This window comes from Ranitomeya imitator, chromosome 4 (genome assembly GCF_032444005.1).
Source record: "Ranitomeya imitator isolate aRanImi1 chromosome 4, aRanImi1.pri, whole genome shotgun sequence".
Taxonomy (NCBI): domain Eukaryota; kingdom Metazoa; phylum Chordata; class Amphibia; order Anura; family Dendrobatidae; genus Ranitomeya; species Ranitomeya imitator.
Window position 1 is genome coordinate 372,651,190 of NC_091285.1, and position 27,082 is coordinate 372,678,271.

Consider the following 27,082-nt stretch of genomic DNA (forward strand, 5'->3'; position numbering starts at 1 on the left):
TATTATTATTATTATTAAATAGGCATAAAAAATAGGCAAAAAGATATCACTCTCATATTTTTTCCCAAAGTAAATTTAACTATTTTCTAACAGTTCACAACTATTTTCCAACAATGCATATGAACAGTCCAAATGTAACCTCACAAAAGCAATGATGGTGATCCTTCAATCTAAGAATTATGGGGAAGCTGAATAGATAAGATCGAATTTGCCAGATTGCACTGACTTTACAGGTCAATTCGATTTGCATCAATTTTTCTTAACTGTTTACTTGGCCCTATATGGTTCAGGAAAATGGTGGCTGTAGCTGGCTTACATGTTGCTGAATTCACGCAAAGCAAATTGCGAAAAGATCTTATTGATGGGAAAACGATTTTTTTGTAAAAATTTTACTTAATTTTTACTCCACCCTAAAAAACAACACTTAAAATTTGTAGTCTGAAGTAAATAAATTGACTACAGGTAAAAAGCCTCAATATAGAGTGACAAATCACAAAATGCTAATTCTACATTACAGGGTACAGGAAATCCCATCCATTCTGCCAGTATTATCATTATACTATTTTGTTAAATGATTATGTTTTGTTGTGATGTTCTCTGTTGTGTAGTGGGTTTGTGGCACTTCACAGACAAGGAGGACGAGCAAATGGGCTACAACAAGATAATTATGAGCTGTGAAGAAGGGATTTCTCGTCTGAAGGGGTTCAAAAGTTGAATGGATGGTGCCAAATTTCATGGACTTCAGCAACCAGAAAAGTTTGTTAGGATGGACAAGTGGTTGCCTTGGGAAATGAGTGGAGGCACGCAGACACTGCTGATAAAGATTGGCTAGTTCCACAAAAAAATGTTATGTGATTATTTGTGTCAGATGGTTAGTGGTTAAAATGTGCACTCTTTAATAATTCTTAAACTGGTTGTCTCATGTTTGTATCTTCAGGAGTGCAGTGATGATTGACAGCTCAGGCCAGTGGCATGGCTGAGCCACTTCCCTAACTGTGCACTCTCTCATGCTCTTAACAAAAATAATTTTGTCTCTGAAGCACGAGGAAACTGAGGCCGGATCAATGTAGCAGCAGTGCTTGCAAACTATAGAGCAAAGAACTTGTAATCACACATTCATGGACTAAGAGCCCACCTAAATTCTGTACAGACCGGCCACCTAAATGTACAATACAGAATTTATAGAATTTAAAATCCCTCAGCTCTTTAGAATGGAGACAATTTATATTTTATAATTGCAAAGTTGATTGGTTTTCAACTTTGAAATTTTACCCCTTTCATAAAATTAAAATAATCACAAAATGATTTGCAATTTATTGACCTGATGAGTATGGTATGCTGGTTACTGTTATTACCACCTTTACTTTTATTTTACTTTTCTAGCTGGACATGCTTATTTCTAGCACCAAGGGGACTGAATTCTAATATCAAAAGCTCAACAATGAGGGAACACAACATGAAATGAATAAGAGGAAGATTTGCTCTTCAGCAGCCATGAACCTACATGGGAGAGTAGGTGTTAGCAATGTGTGATGGGCTGAAACCAAGCCCACTTGTTCTGCACAGTGAAGCCCATGAAGAGCAATAGGGTAAAAAAAAAAGATAATCGCACAGGTTTAGAATGTGATATTAGCTTCGTACTAACGAGCTCTCTATCTCCAGTAGTTATCAGAATTTTGCCCATGATGTATGTTGTATACTGAACTTTAAAAGTGGAATCTGCCTATGTTATTTAGGGAAACTATTGACACAATTGCAGCTAATTCTAGATATTTAGAAGAAAAGGAAGAAGAAGAAAAGTTTATGGAGAAGCTCCTATTTTATTACTGATATAAGATACTATTAACATTCTAGCTCTTTTTTAATGGTATGTCCTTTTATCAACATTATTCCTTTACTTCAGTCAAATTAATTTCTATCAAACCATCCATATTTTCATAATTAGAAGGTCCATTGAAAACTATTTAGTATTTGTCAATTTAAACATGACATAAATACAATTGTTATGTCAACTAGCACATCTGAAGGCTGATGCTGAGTAAGGGTTTGGGCTCCTATTAAACTAATATTAGTCATTCCTTTTTTCCTGGCTGGACAGCTACAAGTAAGTCCAAAAGCAGCAAAGAAAAATATGCTTAATGATGTAATTATTGAGACATGTTCAAGTAACGCCCTGGTGTTCCATTTTCTAAACCATGTGACAGCTAAAATAATGGGATTTGAAATTTTAAACTACTCGAGTTTCAAGGAGGTCACTGCAATTTTGTGGTTTCTTGGTTAAACATAAATATAATGAATGTATTGGACATGGTTATAATGTTTCCGCTTTTTGGTTTTCTTTAAGTTTTTTGGTTATTGTCAGCCTTACTAATTTCCTGCTGTGGTCTTTAATAACATTTTAGATTATTATTATTAATTTATTTTTAGAGCACTATTGATTCTTTTGTGCCGTACATGAGAAGGGGTTACATACAAGATGCAAATAAAAAATAAAAATAAATAAAGCAACAATGGCAAACTGGTACAGAGAAAAGAACCTTGACCTTGCGGTTATAGTCTACAGGATAATGGAAAAGGAGGCAAAGTTAGTATTAAAAAGCTACATCTTTTTAACCCTGTCGAAAACATTTACAGTAATTTTGCCTAATGCACATAACAAGATTGCAAAGTTTATAACATATTTCTCAGATAGGAAGCTAAAATGATTTCTGTGCATAATAATCTATAAATGCCACCAATATGTCAAGAGGTATTCATTGTAGAATGAAACGTCAGCATTTCAAGATATCTCCTTTCAATCATTCAGTAGGAACCCTCAATCTTTACTTCCTGATGATTGAAATCTATCACGTGATATTCACAGAGGTGCACGGTTCATTACATAAGTGATCTAAAAAATGACGGCAAAAATTTTTATCAGCTGGAATGTTGATGTTTCTACTGAATGACTGCAAATGACAATGGAGGAGATACTCATGAGGGGTGAGACATGCTGAAAATGTTGCTGTAATAAGACCAGCTTGACCAGCAGTTATGATCTTGGACCGAATTCTAAATAACGCAATGCTAACATCTACGAGTTATGGTGCATTTTATGTGACCTGGTAGAGTCCTGTTGCTAAATGAATGATGGATTCACTTGAAGTATAAGGTGTGAGTGCAACTATTTTTGATCAGGCTGACTAAAAACATATGAATAATTTGCCATGATGTTTACTATTATAAAGTGGCAAAACAAATGTCTTCCACAGTAGTTCTAAACATATGCTAGAATAATTTTAAATTAATGCATATTAGAAAATTAGGAACTTCCTTGAATTAGAAACATGTTCACTCTGAAGGCAGCATCATGGCGTTGTACAACAGCACTGCTTCTACTTGTTAAATTTTATTCCAAGCAGACTTATCTAGACCTATCTAGATCATGAATAAGATGCAAGTCGAAACGCGTTGAACTTGTTTCATAAATGTAATACATTACTGGACAGAATATGTTAGCTAAATGATCTTATCTGCTTCGAAGAAAATGTAAACATTTTTAGCAACTTTCGCTCTTCTCTGGATTTCCTTTTCCTTTTGGATTCTCTGTTGTGGCTGTCTCACCCTTATCCCTGCGAGGCGTTGGTTTGCAACTGGGAGGATACACACTTGTGATGGTAAGCTGACTTTTTTATAGTTTCACTGCTTCTACTGGTACAATTGGTTCTTTAAGTTATTATGTTAGGTATAATACTGATGATCCCAAAGGAATGTAAAAACACTTTTTTGTTTATAAATGGAAGCCTCCTTTTGATCATGAAGAGACAAGGTGAAATCCTTAACTGGCTTGTACCAATGTCTGAAGTGAAAAGAAATAGCGCAGAGGGGGCCTCTGTAGTCAGCTTCCCCAAAAGGAATTCTCCTGCTTGGAGACTGCAGAGATTGCAATGATTAAGGTCATGCATCCAAAACGCGTTTGCCTGACTTTTGAATTATTTTTTATATGTGGTGGTGGTTATTGTTGCATTTGTAATTTAATTTTTTCCTAATATACCATTAGATTTTTCAAGAATCTTCTGCTGCTAGATTTTTTTGTCTTCTCAAGGTTTGATGTAATCCCATTTCCATAAGGTAGGGGATAACTTTATGGTCGTTGGAGGTAGGGCTAGGATCATCACCTTTCCCAAGAACATGGCTAAGCAGAATCCTATATGAATGGATCAGAGGTTGAATATTCACACTTCCGGTCCATTATTCCCCATGGGACTGCAGAAGACAACCTGGAATTAATGGGGGTCCAGCTATCAAACCACTAGTGATACAGAATATGTTAATATTGATAGAGAATAAGTTCTAAACTTTCTAAAAACCTTTTAAAAATGCAAACAATATTGTTTTAAGCTCTTTAGGCTAAAGATGGCCATAGTTATACATACCCATACAGATCACTGTGTTCACTGACAGCAATTTGTTCTGACATCCCCATTTAATTGGGAAATGAAGAGAAAACCAATGCAAGATACATCTGGCAGCTTATCTCTCCTTTAAGAATAGGTATTTAAGTTTAAATGGAACCTATCAGATAATTCATGATACTCAAACAATGGAACTGTGAATCAGGTCCTTGTATACTTGCAGGCAGATATATATTTTTTTGAATCGCTCTGGTGTTAGAAGATACAACTGGGGACCATTGGCTGAAGACAAAACTAAACAAAATATGGACAAATCCTTACGCCAGATGGCAGTCATCCACTGTTATTGAGAGAATTGAGGCCATTAATTGACAGATACAGTTGCATGTAAATGCTTGGGCACCCATGGTCAAAATTACTGTTATTGTGAACAGTTAAGCAAGTTAGAGATGAAATGATCTCTAAAAGGCCAAAGTTAAAGATGACACATTTCCTATGTATTTTAGGCAAAAAAATATATCTTCATATTTTCCATTTTAAAAATTACAAAAATGAAAATGGGCCAATGCAAAAGTTTGAACACCCTTGGAGATTTGTGAGTTCAAATAACTTTGACCAAGGTTTCAGGCCTTCATTAGCATGTTAGGGTTAAGGCTTGTTCACTATCATCATTAGCAAAAGCCAGATGATGTAAATTTCCCAGATTTATAAAAACCCAGCCTCCTCTAAACTTGTGCCAAAAATCAGCCATTGGTTTTTCTAAGCAGCTGCATATCACTTTGAAAATGAAATTGGTCCACAAAGCAGGAGAAAACTATAAGAAGATAGGAAAGCGGTTTCAAGTCAACCTTTCCTCAGTTCGAAAGGTAATCAAGAAATGGGAGTTAACAGTGAAGGTAAAGAAAGGTCTGGAAGATCAAACACAATTTTAGTGAGAGCTGCTCTTAGGATTGCTAGAGAGGCAAATCAGAACCCTGCTTGACTGCAAAAGACCTTCAGAAAGATTTAACAGATTCTGAAGTTGTGGTACATTGTTGTACTATTCAGAGTACTTGCACCAATATAGCCTTCATGGAAGAGTCATGAGAAGAAAACGTCTCCTGCATCCTCACCATCAAATTCAGCATCAGAATTATGCAAGAGAACATCTAAACAAGCCTAATGCATTTTGGAAACAAGTCCTGTAAACCGATGCAGTTAAAATAGAACTCTTTGGCCACAGTGATCAAAGGTACAGTGGGGAAAATAAGTATTTGATACACTGCCCATTTTGCAAGTTTCCCCACGTGCAAAGAATAGAGAGTTCTGTAATTTTTATCGTAGGTACACTTCAACAGAATCTAAAAAAAATCCAGAAAATCAAATTGTATGACTTCTACATAATTAATTTGTATTTTATTGCAAGAGCTAAGTATTTGATACAATAGAAAAACAGAACTTAATATTTGGTGCAGAAATATTTGTTTGCAATTACAGACGTTTTCTGTAGTTAACAAAGTTTGCACACACTGCAGCAGGGATTTTGGCCCGAAGTGGAGTTAATACCAAAAAGTTATATTTTGGCCTCATCTGACCACATTATCTTCTCCCATGCCATCCTCCAGATGGTCTTTGATGAACTTCAAATGGGCCTGGACATGTGCTGGCGTGAGCAGGGGGACTTAGCGCTCCCTGCAGGATTTTAATCCATAACGGCGTAGTGTGTTTTAACAGTAATGTTTGAGACTATGGTCCCAGTGCTCTTCAGGTCATTGAACAGGTCCTCCTATCTAGTTCTGGGCATATCTGTGTATGGAGATTCCTGAGGAAGAAGTCATATACAGACTTCGAAATGCATTGAATAAGACCACCATTCCTTTTCATCAATACGTCCGGATTTCCATTTGTTCAGCAGCGCGGACAATATCCACAAAAATCCTTTATATGGTTCCTGATATAGTCAATCCCGTGGATCTGTGGCAGCTGACATTTATATGCCCTATCAAAGGGGCACCAGGTGAGCAGTTTTCTGAGTAACAGATTCTGAAATTGTCAGATAAGACCCTATATGCGCTTCTTCTCTCCTATACAGTAGTTTTTTATTTAATCCCTTGTGGGACTTGAACCTGCGATGGTCTGGTCACTTGTGCTGTATACTGCAGTATAAATAGAGATGGCGTGCACTCTTAAATCAAAAGAGACAGGTGCAGGCTGAACCTGGATACCATCCAGTAGACCAATCGATTCATAAAAAAAACAGCCGCACTCAAATATTTGGAGTTTTTTTCAAATGCAAAGAAGGAGAGTAGTTTATTGAATTCACCACAGAACTATAGTAGCGCAGAGGTAACGTTTCGGCCCCAAGGCGGGCCTTTGTCAAACCTCACTTGTTGTAAAGAAAGGTATGGTAAAGAAGGACCCCGCAGAGACGGGACAGACAATGGAGATAAGCAGGCTCCAACAGGAGAGAACACTGGACGATGCGTGGAATGCTTGGAGGCTAAAGCAAGAGAAGTGATCCCAGTCAGGGCTGCGGGTCCGGGTTGTAGGGGTACCTGTGCAGTATCACAGTATAAGAAATGAATGGTTTCCTATGAATTACAGACACAGGTCAGATGCTTTATTCAACTAAGAGAACAGACACTTCTTTCTTGGCTTACACATTTGAAAGAGATTCTTCTAACAAAAATGTGGTGCAGGCTACGCTCCATATAGGGGCGCCTGACATTGAATGGAACAGTACATTCTATGCTGGCATTCTGGGAAGTGATTAACATACAGTTAGGGCCAGAAATATTTGGACAGTGACACAATTTTCGCGAGTTGGGCTCTGCATGCCACCACATTGGATTTGAAATGAAACCTCTACAACAGAATTCAAGTGCAGATTGTAACGCTTAATTTGAAGGGTTGAACAAAAATATCTGATAGAAAATGTAGGAATTGTACACATTTCTTTACAAACACTCCACATTTTAGGAGGTCAAAAGTAATTGGACAAATAAACATAACCCAAACAAAATATTTTTATTTTCAATATTTTGTTGCAAATCCTTTGGAGGCAATCACTGCCTTAAGTCTGGAACCCATGGACATCACCAAACGCTGGGTTTCCTCCTTAATGCTTTGCCAGGCCTTTACAGCCGCAGCCTTCAGGTCTTGCTTGTTTGTGGGTCTTTCTGTCTTAAGTCTGGATTTGAGCAAGTGAAATGCATGCTCAATTGGGTTTAGATCTGGAGATTGACTTGGCCATTGCAGAATGTTCCACTTTTTGGCACTCATGAACTCCTGGGTAGCTTTGGCTGTATGCTTGGGGTCATTGTCCATCTGTACTATGAAGCGCCGTCCAATCAACTTTGCAGCATTTGGCTGAATCTGGGCTGAAAGTATATCCCGGTACACTTCAGAATTCATCCGGCTACTCTTGTCTGCTCTTATGTCATCAATAAACACAAGTGACCCAGTGCCATTGAAAGCCATGCATGCCCATGCCATCACGTTGCCTCCACCATGTTTTACAGAGGATGTGGTGTGCCTTGGATCATGTGCCGTTCCCTTTCTTCTCCAAACTTTTTTCTTCCCATCATTCTGGTACAGGTTGATCTTTGTCTCATCTGTCCATAGAATACTTTTCCAGAACTGAGCTGGCTTCTTGAGGTGTTTTTCTGCAAATTTAACTCTGGCCTGTCTATTTTTGTTATTGATGAATGGTTTGCATCTAGATGTGAACCCTTTGTATTTACTGTCATGGAGTCTTCTCTTTACTGTTGACTTAGAGACAGATACACCTACTTCACTGAGAGTGTTCTGGACTTCAGTTGATGTTGTGAACGGGTTCTTCTTCACCAAATTAAGTTTGCGTCGATCATCCACCAATGTTGTCATCCGTGGACGCCCAGGCCTTTTTGAGTTCCCAAGCTCACCAGTCAATTCCTTTTTTCTCAGAATGTACCCAACTGTTGATTTTGCTACTCCAAGCATGTCTGCTATCTCTCTGATGGATTTTTTCTTTTTTTTCAGCCTCAGGATGTTCTGCTTAACCTCAATTGAGAGTTCCTTTGACCGCATGTTGTCTGCTCACAGCAACAGCTTCCAAATGCAAAACCACACACCTGGAATCCACCCCTGACCTTTTAACTACTTCATTGATTACAGGTTAACGAGGGAGACGCCTTCAGAGTTAATTGCAGCCCTTAGAGTCCATTGTCCAATTACTTTTGGTCCCTTGAAAAAGAGGATGCTATGCATTACAGAGCTATGATTCCTAAACCCTTTCTCCGATTTGGATGTGGAAACTATCATATTGCAGCTGGGAGTGTGCACTTTCAGCCCATATTATATATATAATTGTATTTCTGAACATGTTTTTGTAAACAGCTAAAATAACAAAACTTGTGTCACTGTCCAAATATTTCTGGCCCTAACTGTATATCAATAAAAAATGCAATCATATGTTAATATTTGGGACTATGCTTGTCATATAAAATTTTGATTGTCTGAGGCAATTGAATATTATCATGTCAGTAACCTTGGTGCATAAAAAAATCATCATTAAGATGTTAAACTCTTCATGATCAGAGGTATTTCCATTTTTGTGCTTTTGTTTTCTGCTCCCCTTCCTCCCAGAGCCATATCTTTTTTTTTATTTTTTTGTCAAAATAGCCATGTGAGGGCTTGTTTTTTGCAGAACAATTTGTACTTTTGAAATACATAATTGGCTTTAACATATTGTGTTCTGGAAAACTGCTTCATACCTCTGGTTGTCATGCCAACCCATCAGTGACCAGTGATCATGTGACGGGTCACTGATGGGTGGGATTTACGACGCGCCTCCGGGAAGAGCGAATTAAATGCAGCTGTCAGAAATTGACAGAGGCATAAACAGAAACCTGTGAAACCCATAAAGGCAACAGGTTTCTGCTAATAACCAAGAAAAATTATCTTTCACAATTGGTGCAGAATCCAACCAGAGGAGCAGCACTTTTAGACCTAATACTATCTAATAGACCTGACAGAATAACAAATCTGCAGGTGGTCGGGCATCTAGGAAATAGCGACCACAATATTGTACAGTTTCACCTGTCTTTCACTAGGGGGACTTGTCAGGGAGTCACAAAAACACTGAACTTTAGGAAGGCAAAGTTTGACCAGCTTAGAGATGCCCTTAATCTGGTAGACTGGGACAATATCCTCAGAAATAAGAATACAGATAATAAATGGGAAATGTTTAAGAACATCCTAAATAGGCAGTGTAAGCGGTTTATACCTTGTGGGAATAAAAGGACTAGAAATAGGAAAAACCCAATGTGGCTAAACAAAGAAGTAAGACAGGCAATTAACAGTAAAAAGAAAGCATTTGCACTACTAAAGCAGGATGGCACCATTGAAGCTCTAAAAAACTATAGGGAGAAAAATACTTTATCTAAAAAACTAATTAAAGCTGCCAAAAAGGAAACAGAGAAGCACATTGCTAAGGAGAGTAAAACTAATCCCAAACTGTTCTTCAACTATATCAATAGTAAAAGAATAAAAACTGAAAATGTAGGCCCCTTAAAAAATAGTGAGGAAAGAATGGTTGTAGATGACGAGGAAAAAGCTAACATATTAAACACCTTCTTCTCCACGGTATTCACGGTGGAAAATGAAATGCTAGGTGAAATCCCAAGAAACAATGAAAACCCTATATTAAGAGTCACCAATCAACCCAAGAAGAGGTGCGAAACCGGCTAAATAAGATTAAAATAGATAAATCTCCGGGTCCGGATGGCATACACCCACGAGTACTAAGAGAACTAAGTAATGTAATAGATAAACCATTATTTCTTATTTTTAGGGACTCTATAGCGACAGGGTCTGTTCCGCAGGACTGGCGCATAGCAAATGTGGTGCCAATATTCAAAAAGGACTCTAAAAGTGAACCTGGAAATTATAGGCCAGTAAGTCTAACCTCTATTGTTGGTAAAATATTTGAAGGGTTTCTGAGGGATGTTATTCTGGATTATCTCAATGAGAATAACTGTTTAACTCCATATCAGCATGGGTTTATGAAAAATCGCTCCTGTCAAACCAATCTAATCAGTTTTTATGAAGAGGTAAGCTATAGGCTGGACCACGGTGAGTCATTGGACGTGGTATATCTCGATTTTTCCAAAGCGTTTGATACCGTGCGGCACAAGAGGTTGGTACACAAAATGAGAATGCTTGGTCTGGTGGAAAATGTGTGTAAATGGGTTAGTAACTGGCTTAGTGATAGAAAGCAGAGGGTGGTTATAAATGGTATAGTCTCTAACTGGGTCACTGTGACCAGTGGGGTACCGCAGGGGTTGGTATTGGGACCTGTTCTCTTCAACATATTCATTAATGATCTGGTAGAAGGTTTACACAGTAAAATATCGATATTTGCAGATGATACAAAACTATGTAAAGCAGTTAATACAAGAGAAGATGGTATTCTGCTACAGATGGATCTGGATAAGTTGGAAACTTGGGCTGAAAGGTGGCAGATGAGGTTTAACAATGAAAAATGTAAGGTTATACACATTGGAAGAAGGAATCAATATCACCATTACACACTGAACGGGAAACCACTGGGTAAATCTGACAGGGAGAAGGACTTGGGGATCCTAGTTAATGATAAACTTACCTGGAGCAGCCAGTGCCAGGCAGCAGCTGCCAAGGCAAACAGGATCATGGGGTGCTTTAAAAGAGGTCTGGATACACATGATGAGAGCATTATACTGCCTCTGTACAAATCCCTAGTTAGACCGCACATGGAGTACTGTGTCCAGTTTTGGGCACCGGTGCTCAGGAAGGATATAATGGAACTAGAGAGAGTACAAAGGAGGGCAACAAAATTAATAAAGGGGATGGGAGAACTACAATACCCAGATAGATTAGTGAAATTAGCCTTATTTAGTCTAGAAAAAAGATGACTGAGGGGCGATCTAATAATCATGTATAAGTATATAAGGGGACAATACAAATATCTAGCTGAGGATCTGTTTATACCAAGGAAGGTGACGGGCACAATGGGGCATTCTTTGCGTCTGGAGGAGAGAAGGTTTTTCCACCAACATAGAAGAGGATTCTTTACTGTTAGGGCAGTGAGAATCTGGAATTGCTTGCCTGAGGAGGTGGTGATGGCGAACTCAGTCGAGGGGTTCAAGAGAGGCCTGGATGTCTTCCTGGAGCAGAACAATATTGTATCATACAATTATTAGGTTCTGTAGAAGGACGTAGATCTGGGGATTTATTATGATGGAATATAGGCTGAACTGGATGGACAAATGTCTTTTTTTCGGCCTTACTAACTACATGTTACTATGTTAGTTAACAGCCACGGATGGATCTCAATTCCACCATTGGCTGTTGTGGGCACGTCAGCTGTATATATCATGCACCAAGCATGGAGAGTCCGACATTGGCGTACTACTACACCCAATGCCAAAAAAAGGGTTAAAGGGAATTAGTCTTGATATTTGACCTATCTTAACTATTAATATGGACATTCAAGTCATAGACTGCTGAGGAGAGTGATGATTGCATGCCTCTTAGCAGATGCCTTGTTTTTGATAAATCATCTTTTATCCCTTTTTATAAATTACCTCTTCCAGGCTCTGGAGAGGATGCTGCCTGGAAGATAGCTGCCTCCAGAGCTTGTTATACAGGAAGCAGGAGTTAGCAGTGTGAGATAAGTAAGTAACAGAACAGAAGAACTGAGATTTGTCTCTTTGAGCTCTGCTGATTTGCAAAAATATTGCAACCCGGTCTGCTTGTGAGATGAATGCAAAAGCTGAGAGGAAACTACAGTTGTGTAAGTTTTAATCACACACAGCTCTGCAGTGATATCAGGAGAGCAGAGAGCGGCCATTACACATCACGCTGGTAACTTGCATATTAACTATCTGACCAAGCACTATACCAACCAGCCTGTGTCAGTTTTAATTGCAGCAGGGACCTACGTACCCATAAAAGCAGACGTCATCATAGGAGAGGATTCACATTAGAATCACAGCAACCAGATATCGCATTGTCTTTAGCTGCTGGACACGCATGAATTCGCCAGATAATGTGCTAAGTATGTCCATTTTTTATTATCTAGGACAGTAATGTAATTCACATTTCATATATTTCATGTTTACTTGCTATAGCACTATAGAGTATAACTTTATTTGTTTGTTATGTATAAAGATGCCTACTCGTAGTTTGCACCTGTACACTCTAGCTTTTTGTTTGGAAATGACGATCAGTCTTTTGTTATTTGCATATTAACTCTCTGACCAAGCACTCCATACACCAGCCTTTGGTGGTTTTGCCATATTTTTTTGACTATAAGATGCACTGGAACATAAGAGGGAGCCCAAATTTTGGGGTGGAAAAGAGCAAAAAAAAATTTTTTCTAACATGGGGATCCATCCTATCATCCAAATTTAAGGTATCTTACCTGAGGGTCGGCAGTGGTAGAGAAGGGTCACTGGAGGCATGGTCCCTTCCTCAGGAAGCCAGAGGCAGCAGAAGTGGGCAATGATGCAGTCCCGAGGTATCCCAGCGGACGCTGCTAAACCACTGCCGCATGCCCCGTTAAGCCTGCGTTTGGACTATAAGACGCACCCCCAATTTTCCTCCCACTTTTTTGGGGGGAAAAAGTGCATCTTACAGTCCCAAAAATACGGTAATTGCAGCAGGGACCTACCTATCCATAAATGCAGGCTTTAGCCTAGGATAAGATTCACATAAGATAGGTTCCCAGCACACGGAAATTGCCTTGTTGTGACTGCTGGGCACCCATGAATTGGCCAAATTATGTACTAAGCATCTCCATTTCTTCTTATTATCTAAAGCAGTTATGGTATTCATATTTCATGTATTTTATATTTACATGCTGTAGCGCTACAGAGTGCAACTTTATTTGTTTGTTATGTATAGAGATGGCTACTCTTAGTTTGCCCCAGTACATACTAACTTTCTGTTTGGAAGTGACAGTTGCTTGAATATTGCAACCCTGTCTGCCTGTGAGAAGGAAGTTGTGATGAAACTGCTGATGTGTCAGGTATAATCACATACTGCTATGCAGTGAGATAAGGAGAGCAGAGAGCGGCCATTACACATCATGCTAGTAACACCCCTTCATGTATAATAAACTCTGGAGGCAGAGTTATCTTTCAGGCAGCGTCCTCCCCAGAGCCAAGAAGAGGTAATTTACATAAAGTGATAAAAGATGATTTCTCAACAAGGCATCTGATATGAGGCATACAGGTAGGACTTTTTTCGGCAGTCTATAAACTATTTGTCCATTTTAATAGTTTAGATTGGTCAATTGTGGTGACATATTCCCTTTAATGTTTTATTGGTACTGAATAAAGGAATTTAAAAAAAGCTGAAAAAATAGAGTAAACATCACTGCAACTTTGAAGAGTGTCTTCAAAGATTTCCAGTGATCACCAGTTATTTTAGATGTAACTTTAGAAGCAAACTTACGGTATTGAAAAAAAGGAATTCCAGCAGATACCTTGTAAAAGTTTTTAAAGCTACAAATCAAAGACATACATAAAACCCTGAAGAGCAATAAGAATATGCAGAGCTGCATATAAGTGCCTGAGGCATACCTAAAAAAGCACATACCTGTGACCTGAGTCCAACTCTTAGAAAAGTGCAATCTGGATCAAATGCTCCTGTTCCACAAGCCAAAATATGAGAACGATTATAATGATGAAGAATCCGAATAAAGTTTGCACATTCTCTCTGCAAATATGTAAAAAATAATATTTAAATAACAATCAATAATGACAGAATATATGGAAAATACCATTAAAATTGATAGATAGATAAATAGGTAGATAGATATATAGATATATAGATAGTCCTGTACAGTATTGATATAAACATAGAGACATAGAGAGAGAAATAACTTTTTTCTTATCAAATCAATTACAATTTTAAGCCTATTGGGAGGTTGCCAAATACATGTGAAAGAGCTGGAGATGTTCTTTATTTTGGCCTCCTGCAATGATTGCAGGCATTTTAGGTGTTTTGGATTTGTGATTTCAAAATATTCCTTATGATGGCTAATAGAATAGACTATTTAAATCTTATGTAGGCTTTTTAGAGATCATTTTATCTTCAACTTACTTAACTATTCACAATCTGTCACATGCCACAGTGTATAGTATATTTACAGTTGTGCTCAAAAGTTTATATACCCCGGCAGAATTTTTGCTTTCTTGGCCTTTTTCAGAGAATATGAATGATAACACCAAACATTTTTCTCCACTCATGGTTAGTGGTTGAGTGAAGCCATTTATTGTCAAACTAATGTGTTTTCTCTTTTAAAATCATCATGCAACCCAAAACATCCAAATGACCCTGATCAAAAGTTCACATACTTTATTTCTTAATACCATGTATTGCCCCCTCTAACATTAATGACAGCTTGAAGACTTTTGTGGTAGTTGGGATGAGGTTCTTTATTTTCTCAGATAGTAAAGCTGCCCACTCTTCTTGGCAAAAAATAAATCCAGTTCCTGTAAATTCTTGGGATGTCTTGCATGAACTGCGTGCATGAGATCTCCCCAGAGTGGCTCAATGATATTGAGGTGAGGAGATTTAGCTGGTCACTCCAGAACCTTCACTTTGTTCTGCTGTAGCCAATGACAGGTCATCTTCCCCTTGTGTTTTGGATCATTGTCATGTTGTACGTCCCATGTGCAGCTTCTGGGCTGATGAGTGCAAATTTGCCTCCAGCATTTGCTGATAATGTGCAGCATTCATCTTTCCTTCAACTTCAACCAAGTTTTCTGAACCTTTATAGCTCACACATCCCCAAAACATCAGCGATCCACCTCTGTGCTTTACAGTAGGAATGGTGTTCATTTCATCATAGGCCTTGTTGACCTCTCTCCAAATGTAGCGCTTATGGTTGTGGCCAAAAAGTTACATTTTGGTCTCATCACTCCCAATTACCTTGTTCTAGAAGTTTTGAGGCTTGTCTATGTGTTGTTTTGAATATTGTAGGTGAGATACTTTGTGGCATTGGGGCAGTAATTGCTTTCTTCTGGCAACTCGACCATGCAACCCATTATTCTTCAAGTGCCTCCTTATTGTGCATCTCGAAACAGCCACACCACTAGTTTTCAGAGCATCCTGTATGTCAGCTGATGTTATTTGTGGGGGTTTTTTTGCATCCCAAACAATTTTCCTGGCAGTTGTGGACGATATTTTGGTTGGTCTACCTCACCGTGGTTTTGTTTTAACAGAGCCCCTGACTTTCCATTTGTTAATCACAGTTTGAACACTGCTGACTGGCATTATCAATTCCTTGGATATCTTTTTGTATCCCTTTCTTGCTTTATACAGTTTAACTACCATTTCCCAAAGATCCATTGACAATTATTTTGCTTTCCCCATGACTCACAACCCAGAAACGTCAGTGGCTGGATGAAAGATTCAAAAGTCTCTCTTGATCCCAGAAACTCACTCAGCCTTTATGCACTCTGTGATTACAAGCAAACAGGTCACAGGTGAGGATGTTACCTTTAGTAGCCATTCAAACTCATTTGTGTCAACTTCTGGGCATGTTATCAGGCCAAAATCACCAGGGTATGTTAACTTTTCATCAGGGTCATTTGGATGTTTTGGATTGTCATTATGATATAAAAAGAGAAAACACAATAGTTTGCCAATAAATGGCTTCACTCAACCACTAACCATGAGTGGAGTTAAAGTTTTGGTGTTATAAACACAAAAGAAAAAAGACTTGACCAATAATGGTATGCACACCCATAAAATATGAGAAAATATCAAAAAATGTTTAATTACACCTCAAAGAACATGACAAACATATAAAACCATTTAAAAAGGTCTGAATACAGAACCATAAGTCCCCACCCCTAAGCACAAATATCATGAAATAACAACACTGCATAGATAAAGTGCTATATGTATATACAAGACGTATCCTGTCTAAACATGTAACTGTCCAATATGACATACATGAATATATAAAGGCCGAAACAAATGCATACGTAAACCTGTAGTCGTACACTGACAGATAATCTAGCAATAAAATTACTGCAATTCAGTGTTTGGTATATAACAATGTGAATTGTTATATCAGCATGCTGTTTAGCCAAGATGATGGTAGTACCAGGATAGGTATATAAATGCGGGGTACAAGCATGTGCCAGAAAGCCTCAAATATGACATACATGAATATATAAAGGCCGAAACAAATGCATACGTAAACCTGTAGTCGCACACTAACAGATAATCTAGCAAAAAACTGCAATTCAGTGTTTGGTATATAACAATATAAAGTGCTATATCAGCATGCTGTTTAGCCAAGATGATGGCAGTACCAAGATAGATATATAAATGCGGGCTACAAGCATGTGCCAGAAAGCCTCAAATAGGCATACACTGGTGCTCCCCTGCAATCAAATAATAACCCAATGGGTGCCTAGATGTAAGAAAAAATGGGGGGAGTAGAGAGAGGAAAAAATGTTCCAAAGGAACAGCATGAACACTGAACAATGGTATACCATGAGCCCAGATGCCTAATGGAGACAGGAGACAGGCTTAAGGGGTGAGGAGAGAGCCCCACGCGTATCGCTGCGGACACAGCTTCGTCAGGGGTTATTCATATTCTCTGAAAAAAAGGTCGAGAAAGCAAAAATTCTGCAGGGGTATGTAAACTTTTGAGCACAGCTGTACATGCACCCAAGAAGGGGATTACATCTTAGGAATGGAGAAATGTAGGTGCAAAAAAATAGCAGAAGATTCAGGAGAACAGCGGCGTTTATACCGGATTAAAACTTCCATATTTATTTGGCAAAGCATTAATAAACAATTGAATAAAAGCTTTAAAAAAATGAAAACAGTATATGCATATACATATGTATATGCTTTGAAAAAAGTGTTGAGGGTCAATATGTTCCACCATCCTTCTGCTCTCTGGCGTATAACGTGTAAAGATGAGCAGCACCACTGCTTTTATTTGCAATAGCTTTTATACAGGTGATTTGGGTAAATCCAAAATGATACACATTGCTGTTATCTTGTGTTTACCTCTTCTCTTCCCTTTCTGTAGCAATCATCAATTTGCTGTTCTGAGCTTGGCCAATGTATCTGGGAGAAAGAAAACATAACCTTTATAACATTACTTTCCATGTACCTTTAAAAAAGGAACTTTAAACAATCATAAAAATATGAATCTCAGTAAAATGAGAACATTTAGATATTTAGAACGACACAGAAACATTTACTTATCTGTGTCAGCGATCAAACATAGAAAATAAAGTAATTTGCTGTGAAGATATAGCTGAAACAAGCAGTTTTTCCCAGTATACTTTTATAGCCACTGGGTTTCTTTTTCTTTCTGAATGCTTAGTGTGGTTGAGTGAATGGCTGGTTAACTGCTAACAAGCAGATTAATGTTGTTTATATAATCTATTATTTTACTCAGCATCCTGGCAGATTGCAATTACATAAACCACACCCTGATTGGTGCGGATGTAATAACAAAGTCATCTATCAAAATAATTAACTCATACATTCCCTACTGAAAAAAATATTCACTTAAATATTCCAGTAGTTTTAAGCCTTTTTCGCAGGAAAGTGTTACTTAGTTTATCCAGAGAGTAAAATATGCAATGCTTTCCACGTACAGGCACAGCTTTATGGCTCAATAAATTGCACGTCTTCAGCATGAAATGAGAAAATTAATAATACATTAATCATAGTAAACCTGAGATACCAACTTAAACTTCCACTTATCACACACACAAAAAATGTGTAACAATATCTTGTAACAAAGCCAAAGCCTACTACAAGATAAAACCACATAAAGCACTAGGGGGCTGCAAATAAACAAAAATAGGGGGAAAAAACATTTATCTTTAACATGAATGCATAAAATGATATTGCATTCACAATGGAACCCAGCATTAAGCCAAGGCCATACCCAAACAGATCAATTAGAAATGTGGTATAGGTTGTCATAGGTAATACAATTCTGAATATCACCCAAATAAATCCCTACTAAATAACAGGACATACATGGGGCCCAGTACAGAAACTAAAAGTTAGGCAAATCAAGGAGCAAATTATCAATTTTTGAAAGCTCTAGAACCAATCTGTGACATATAGAAGGGGCGTAAATATCAGATTGTAAGAACATTTTTTTACCAATATGAAACCTCAAAGTCGGATCATCTCTTGTGGTATTTTAGTGTGATGCCTTATGTTTGTCGATATGACTGACATATTGCCACTGAGACAGAACCTAGAAGGTCTAAATTTATGAATCATTCTTAGACCTTGGTTTATCACTAAGTGCATAGGCCGAGATTTCAACACTTGTCCCACTGGTTGGGAGAACAATTGCGAAACGGAATCAATAGCAGATGCAGAGAGATGAAACTTTACAGGGATGAATTGTCAGGATTCCCCTGACCGCTGCCACCAATTTGTCACGATTCACACCGTGACCGTCACCCCTACGTCACGAGTTGGGGTGACTTTAGGCCAACAGACGGCTATCACATGTGCAGGGGGGCTTATCTTAGTTATCCCTCCACTCCACAATGTGATGAGAAAACACACACAAGGCTATTGACCTCTTAGTTTACAGCAGGGGCTTATTCTAGGTATCCCACTGCTTTCAATATACCACAAACTGCAGGGATTTATGTATATCCCGCTTACAGTTCCACTTAACACTTGCAGCTCTCTGGCGCCCCCCCTTACTCTCAGGTCAGATTAGGTACTGCACCCTGGGTAATTAGTCGCCAGAAAGGCTGCCTGCTATGTACTGGCTATTGGGCACGCTGCAGCGACGCGATAACTACTCCCACTCAGGCAGGAACAATAATTATCAACGCCGCAGTCGCTACAGCATCACTCAACAGTCTGCACACTATCGCTGCCACCAGCTTCGATTAAACGGGTCCGAAGCCAACCCCACACAGTAGCGTAATTCTCTTCAAGAGACAGGGTACGTTTAGAGCATGGAGAATGAACTAACATATAATATTATATCCCATAAAAAATTAGGCAGTGCTTTATCAAAAATATTTTATAAAGATGTTACAAATGAGACAATTGCAAATATGTACAAGGGTAATTATAAAATAAACAGGGATTAAATGAGAAAAAGTAACACTCACATGTTCAAAGCATGGCAGGCACCCAGGCTAGTGCAGTTTTCCATACGCCCCAGTTCATGGGACGTGCTCAGCTTTTCCAGGAAAAGAAGCAAGCATGCAAGCAGGAAGAAGAAGAGACTCCTCAGAGCCTTCCAGACACTTAAAACCGTAAGGCTGTGACATCACAGAAAGGCTGGTTTATCCAGACCCTCCTCTCTCTACATTCTGACTAAACTTAAAACTATTCTCTCTAATTTCTATAACTTCGCTACAAAACATGTCAGAGTCATAACAAACCCATCATTCATCTCAGATTAACGTGAGCATTCTAATGAGATCAAATATGTCCTATCTGGGATACATATTTACAGAGAAATCCCTACTTATTTACCAGATGGAGTTAGAAGTTCATGTTTACAGCGGTTGACAGCTCCGCCGAGTGACGTTAAGGAATATATATTTTTCCTATCTCTAGCTTAAATCGTTTGCCTAATATCTTACAAAAACTAAACAAAGAATCTTTCATGGATCCTCGAAGTTTCTAGTTCACTTATAGCTGGACAAGAGCTTACACAGGAAATGCCGGTCGTAAATATTTCTGCTCTCCGAGCTAGAGGTAATAAACTCTTCTTCCCCCATCTACATTGGCAAAGCAGCTCTTGGCTGAGTGAAAGGGAAGGGGGGCTTGTTAGCCCACAGCCTTGAGCAAGAGAAGCTACTTATATGATATTTCACACCATATCGTGACACCTCCCCCTTTTGGTGTGCGCTAGGGAGGCAGTACCCCACGGTATGCCTCCATGGGCACCTCAGTAGGTTCACCCTGGCGGGAGAGTCCATCTGCATTCCCATGCTCTTTGCCCGTTTTGTGTTCAATGGTGAAGTCAAACAGCTGAAGGACAAGGCTCCAGCGTAGCAACCTGCCGTTGGTTCCACACATGGCATTTAGCCAGCGCAGAGGGTTGTGGTCGGTCACCACAGTGAAGGGGCGACTGTACAAGTAGGGCTGCAAGCGCTGCAGGGCCCAGACTATGGCCAGGCACTCCTTCTCGATGGTGGAGTAGGCCACTTCCCTCGGCAAAAGTTTCCAGCTCAGGTATAACACGGGGTGCTCTTGGTCCTCCAAGTCAACCTGGCTGAGTACAGCACCAAGGCCAAACTCGCTGGCGTCGGTCTGCACCAAGAACAGTCGACTGCTGTCGACTGCTTTCAACACAGGGGCGTTGCACAGTGCGGTTTTCAACACCTGGAAGGCCCCCTCACAGCCATCTGTCCAGTTGACAATGTGGGGTAGCTTCTTCCTGGTGAGGTCCGTCAAAGGTTTTGCCAGGCTACTATAGTGCTGTACGAAGCGCCTATAGTACCCTGCAGTGCCCAGGAAGGACATCACCTGTTTCTTGGTCACGGGAGTGGGCCAGTTCACGATCGCGCCCACTTTGTCAGGCTCTGGCTTCAGGGTGTTCCCGCCTACCCGGTGCCCCAGGTAGTGAACCTCCCTCATGCCCAGCTGGCACTTTCCCGGCTTGATAGTCAGTCCTGCTTGGTGAATTCGCCTGAGCACCTCCTCGAGATGCTGCAGGTGTTCCTCCCAGGAGGGGCTGAAGATGGCAATGTCATCCAAGTACGTCACAGCGCACTTCTCCAGTCCCTGAAGCAGGAGGTTGACCATCCGCTGGAAAGTGGCAGGGGCATTCTTCATGCCGAAGGGCATGACCGTGGACTCGTACAGTCCAAAGGGTGTGATAAAGGCGGACTTCTCCTGCGCCTCGGGGCTCAGGAGAATCTGCCAGTATCCTCGACTCAGATCCATTATTGTTAGGTAATCTGCGCCAGCTAACTTATCCACCAGCTCCTCGATGCGCGGCATTGGGTGCGCATCGGAGGCTGTGATGGCGTTGAGCCCCCTGTAGTCCACGCAGAACCGGGTGGTCCGGTCTTTCTTTGGCACGAGCACTACAGGTGATGCCCACGCGCTCTTTGACCATCGAATCACCCCCAGCTGTAACATCTCATCGATCTCTTGGTGCATAATCTGCTGCACCTGGTCAGAGATTCGATAGGGTGTTCGCCGTAGTGGGGCGTGATTCCCGGTGTCCACCTCGTGGACGGCTAACTCAGTTCTCCCAGGTCGGTTGGGGAACATGACCCGGAAGGGTTCCAGTGTGGTTTGCAACTGCAACCGCTGGGGTTCAGTTAACGAGGCGCTTACCTCCACGTCCTCGATGGACCCATTGGCCTTGGCTTGGGCCAGCATGTCCAGGAGGGTGTCTTACTCCCCATCTTCGGGCAAGCTGCAGACCGGTAGGACGAAAGGTTCACGTTCGTGATGAGCCTTCATCATGTTGACGTGAAAGGCCTTTTGCCTACCCCGAGCGTGGTCAAGCGTGACCACGTAAGTGACCGGGTTGAGCTGTTGGTGGACGACGTACGGGCCCTCCCAGGCTGCCTGAAGCTTATCCGTTGGTACGGGGACCAGCACCCACACCTTTTGACCCACGTGGTAGGTCCGCTCCCGGGCATTCTGGTCGTACCAGTGCTTCTGATCAGCCTGAGCCTGCGTCATGTTGTCATGCACCAACTGCGTCAAGGTCTGCATCTTGTCACAGAAGCGCATGACATACTCCACTATGGACACTTCAGAAGGGTTCGGCTCCTCTTCCCAGGATTCTCTTACCAACCCAAGGGGTCCCCGAACTCGCCTGGCGTACAGGAGCTCGAAGGGGGAGAACCCCCGTCGAGGCCTGCGGAACCTCTCGGTAAGCGAACAGCAGGTGTGGGAGGTACCGCTCCCAGTCACGCCCTTGAGTCTCAACCAGCATGCGTAGCATCTGTTTGAGGGTACCATTGAAGCGTTCACACAAGCCATTGGTCTGTGGGTGATACGCACTCGATACCAGGTGCTTCACCTGCATTCTCTTACAGAGAGCCTCCATTAGGCGAGACATAAATTGGGTCCCTTGATCAGTAAGCATTTCCCTGGGAAATCCTACACGTGAAAAGATAGCCAACAGGGCATCTGCCACCTTATCTGCCCTAGTTGACGACAGAGCTACTGCCTCTGGGTACCGGGTAGCGTAGTCTACCACAGTAAGGATGTATTGCTTACCAGAGCTGCTGGGGATGGCCAGCGGGCCTACAATGTCCACCGCGATCCTCTGGAAAGGCTCCTCTATCACTGGCAAAGGGATCAGGGGAGCCTTAATAGCAGACCCCGCTTTCCCCACCCTTTGACAGGTGACACAGGAGCGGCAGTAGTTTGACACATCTGTCCCCATCTTAGGCCAATAGAAGTGTTGAGACAGCCGGGCCTTAGTTTTGCTGATCCCCAAGTGTCCAGCTAGCGGGATCTCATGGGCAATCCGCAACACCTCTCCCTGGAATTGCTGTGGGACGACCAGCTGTCTTTCCCTCAACCACTCCTTTTGTGATTCTCCAGGTATTGTCTCCCGGTACAACCTTCCTTGTTCCCAGAACACCTTCTCCTTATCAGTCTCGGAGAAGCGCGTCCCGGCGAGTTGTCTCAAACTCTCTAGGCTCGCATCTGTGTGCAGAGCAGCCTGAAACTCCTGCCTAGGGGAAGCCAGAAGCGATGTCAGGGTCCCTTCCCCACGGGAACCCTCTTGGACCTGCTCTGGGTCCACCTCTGGTTCAATCACAGTGATGACTGAGGAGGGTCCGGAAGGCAGACAGTTATCTGTGTTCCGGGCACTCTGACTGCGGGTGACAGCAGCTACATAGGCTGTCTCCCCGGGGGTTTCTACAGTCCCATCAGCCGGCGCTGCTATGGGCTCTACCTCCCCATCCACCCCCAACACTCCAGGGGCAGTGCTACTTATGGGCCAGTTACCTTCCTCGGTGGCACTGGTCACTTTCATGGCATCACCTTCCTTACGGTTCCCATGCATCTCCCCATTTCCTGTAGCACCGACACTTGCCCCTGTTAGGGGTTCCTCAGCCGTCTCACTCCGCTGAGCGACGTGGCTGGGCACGCCTGTACCTATGGACACATTAACCTTCACAGAAAAATCATTATCAGGTTCAGCTGGCACAGGTACAACATTTTCACCATCAATCCTAGGAAAAAAATGGTTATTAGATGCATCATGACAAGATAAAGCATGGTCAGGTAACACATGCGATTTCCCATCATCATCATCATCATCAGGGTTAACGTTACCCTTATTAGTAGATTGGGGAGGGGTGTCAGGGACGTAGTATGCAACCATCCTCCCCAAATCAGTCCCCAACAAAACATCAGTGGGCAAATTATCAGACAGCCCCACTTCCTTCACCCCGCTCCCAGCACCCCAATCAATAAAAACCCGGGCCATCGGTAAGGGACAGCTGATGAACAGTCTGATTGCAGGTGTAACACTTGCGAGGTTCGGTGGTAGGTCTGGTGCTGTTGGCCACGGGGCCAGGACCTCTGGTGTGTTCGCTGGCAGGGGTACTGGCGTTGGTTGCAGGCTTACCCCCTCTCCAGCTGGTGGTGACTGGCTTCCACACTTCCGATCTACGGTTGGCCTCATAGGCATCAGCAATCTGCGCTGCTTTCGTCACGTCTTTGGGTTCTCTGTCCATCACGAAATGTCGCACCTCAGCTGGGCAAAGATGAAAGAACTGGTTTTTGATCATCAGGTCTCGCAGCTGTGGAAAGGTGGTCACTGACAGTCCTTGGGTCCACTGGTCAAAGTGGGTCCCCAGTCCATGCACCACATCACTGTAACTGTCGTGTGGGCCACGTTGGAGGGTCCGGAACTTTCTACGGTACACTTCGGGAGTAAGCTGGTACTTGGCTATCAGAGCCTGCTTGATGGCCTCATAGTTACCATCTTGTTCTTGAGGGAGGGCAGCAAACGCCTCCAGAGCTTTGCCTCTCAGCCCTGGTGTCAGGTATCGGGTCCATTCATCTGTAGGCAGCCGGTACTGTCTGCAGGCTTTCTCAATGGCCCGCAGAAACTTGTCCAAGTCTCCGTCCTTCTCCATAACAGGGAAGTGATCGGGCCGGGGTTTAGGTATCTGAGCGCTGCTGGGCTCACGGCTGGACTGGGACGACCCCTGCATTTGCAGTTGGGCCATCTGCAGCTTGTACTCCCGCTCCGCTGGCCGCTCAGCTCGCTCCTGGTATTGCTGGATCAGCTGCAGACGTCTCTCTAGGTCATCTGCGGAGCATTGTTGCAGAGCAAGCTGCAGGAGGAGGTCTGCGCCCCCCTGGTTGCCAGTAGGGCCCGTATTCAGTGGTTGGACCTCTGCTGCAGCACCATCTTTGCTTGTGCTGGCTTCTGCGGCCTCTGGGCTCTGTGACCTGGCTTGGTCTGCTTCAAATTGCACCAGTTCAGTGACCATTTGAGCCTTCGTCTTACCCTGGGGGTTCAGGCCATGGCACGTGCATATCCCAGCAAGAAAGTCCTTCTTCTGCTGGTTGTACCAGGCTTCCCCTTTCACAGCCATGGTTGCCAAATAAAAGATAGGATAGAAAAACGAAGAGAAAGGGAGGGGATAATTACCAGTACGCAATTGTCTCAAGACTAATAAAACACTGAGTTCGTTCTCCAAACTTATTTGCGCAGAGTCCTCGCAAGAACTTTCTGCAAGTTTTTAGTGAGAGGAATGATTACTCAAACCAAATCACTAATGCTCTAAGATATCCCACCGCCTTGCCGCCAAATGTCAGGATTCCCCTGACCGCTGCCACCAATTGTCATGATTCCCCTGACCGCTGCCACCAATTTGTCAGGATTCCCCTGACCGCTGCCACCAATTTGTCACGATTCACACCGTGACCGTCACCCCTACGTCACGGGTTGGGGTGACTTTAGGCCAACAGACGGCTATCACATGTGCAGGGGGGCTTATCTTAGTTATCCCTCCACTCCACAATGTGATGAGAAAACACACACAAGGCTATTGACCTCTTAGTTTACAGCAGGGGCTTATTCTAGGTATCCCACTGCTTTCAATATACCACAAACTGCAGGGATTTATGTATATCCCGCTTACAGTTCCACTTAACACTTGCAGCTCTCTGGCGCCCCCCCCCCCCTTACTCTCAGGTCAGATTAGGTACTGCACCCTGGGTAATTAGTCGCCAGAAAGGCTGCCTGCTATGTACTGGCTATTGGGCACGCTGCAGCGACGCGATAACTACTCCCACTCAGGCAGAAACAATAATTATCAACGCCGCAGTCGCTACAGCATCACTCAACAGTCTGCACACTATCGCTGCCACCAGCTTCGATTAAACGGGTCCAAAGCTAACCCCACACAGTAGCGTAATTCTCTTCAAGAGACAGGGTACGTTTAGAGCATGGAGAATGAACTAACATATAATATTATATCCCATAAAAAATTAGGCAGTGCTTTATCAAAAATATTTTATAAAGATGTTACAAATGAGACAATTGCAAATATGTACAAGGGTAATTATAAAATAAACAGGGATTAAATGAGAAAAAGTAACACTCACATGTTCAAAGCATGGCAGGCACCCAGGCTAGTGCAGTTTTCCATACGTCCCAGTTCATGGGACGTGCTCAGCTCTTCCAGGAAAAGAAGAAGCAAGCAAGCAAGCAGAAAGAAGAGACTCCTCAGAGCCTTCCAGACACTTAAAACCGTAAGGCTGTGACATCACAGAAAGGCTGGTTTATCCAGACCCTCCTCTCTCTACATTCTGACTAAACTTAAAACTATTCTCTCTAATTTCTATAACTTCGCTACAAAACATGTCAGAGTCATAACAAACCCATCATTCATCTCGGATTAACATGAGCATTCTAATGAGATCAAATATGTCCTATCTGGGATACATATTTACAGAGAAATCCCTACTTCTTTACCAGATGGAGTTAGAAGTTCATGTTTACAGCGGTTGACAGCTCCGCCGAGTGACGTTAAGGAATATATATTTTTCCTATTTCTAGCTTAAATCGTTTGCCTAATATCTTACAAAAAATAAACAAAGAATCTTTCATGGATCCTCGAAGTTTCTAGTTCACTTATAGCTGGACAAGAGCTTACACAGGAAATGCCGGTCGTAAATACTTCTGCTCTCCGAGCTAGAGGTAATAAACTCTTCTTCTTCACCCATCTACATTGGCAAAGCAGCTCTTGGCTGAGTGAAAGGGAAGGGGGGCTTGTGAGCCCACAGCCTTGAGCAAGAGAAGCTACTTATATGATATTTCATATCGTGACATGAATCATTACATTAGAAGAATGGCACATAGTCATCTATTCTCCATTGCTAGTGAAATTGTACTTCATATACCAAGTCTAAGGTGTCATGCAATGTCTACAAAAATGATAAAAAGGCATCTGCATGACCTTTGGCTGTAAGCCAGAAGTCGAGCTGCAGGTGTTCCATTGATCTCACACCACTGCTTTCAAGACCACGTGGCAAACGCCATGAAGAGACTGTTAGGACTGGCGGAACGCACCAAGTTTAAGATGTAATGGTATTAGGTGCGTTCGCAGTCCGAGGTCCACCGTGCAGGTGAAAACCCTGCTGCTCGTAGAGACGGACAATATGGCGGTACAATGTGAATACACACATGGGTTAACTTCACCCTGTGT

The 27,082-nt window shown here is 41.9% G+C and overlaps 1 protein-coding gene across 2 annotated transcripts in view; it reads right to left on the bottom strand.

Annotated features, from left to right (window-relative positions):
• The window catches only part of SEMA3E (semaphorin 3E), a 392,121-nt gene that overhangs the window by 141,524 nt on the left and 223,515 nt on the right, over positions 1-27,082 (bottom strand). For both annotated transcript variants that reach the window (XM_069765160.1, XM_069765161.1), the window contains exons 3-4: positions 17,436-17,495; positions 13,995-14,114 (exon numbers count right to left, since the gene is read on the bottom strand). In XM_069765160.1, coding sequence (XP_069621261.1) covers positions 13,995-14,114; positions 17,436-17,495 — 180 coding nt within the window. The remainder of the gene's footprint in view (positions 1-13,994; positions 14,115-17,435; positions 17,496-27,082) is intronic.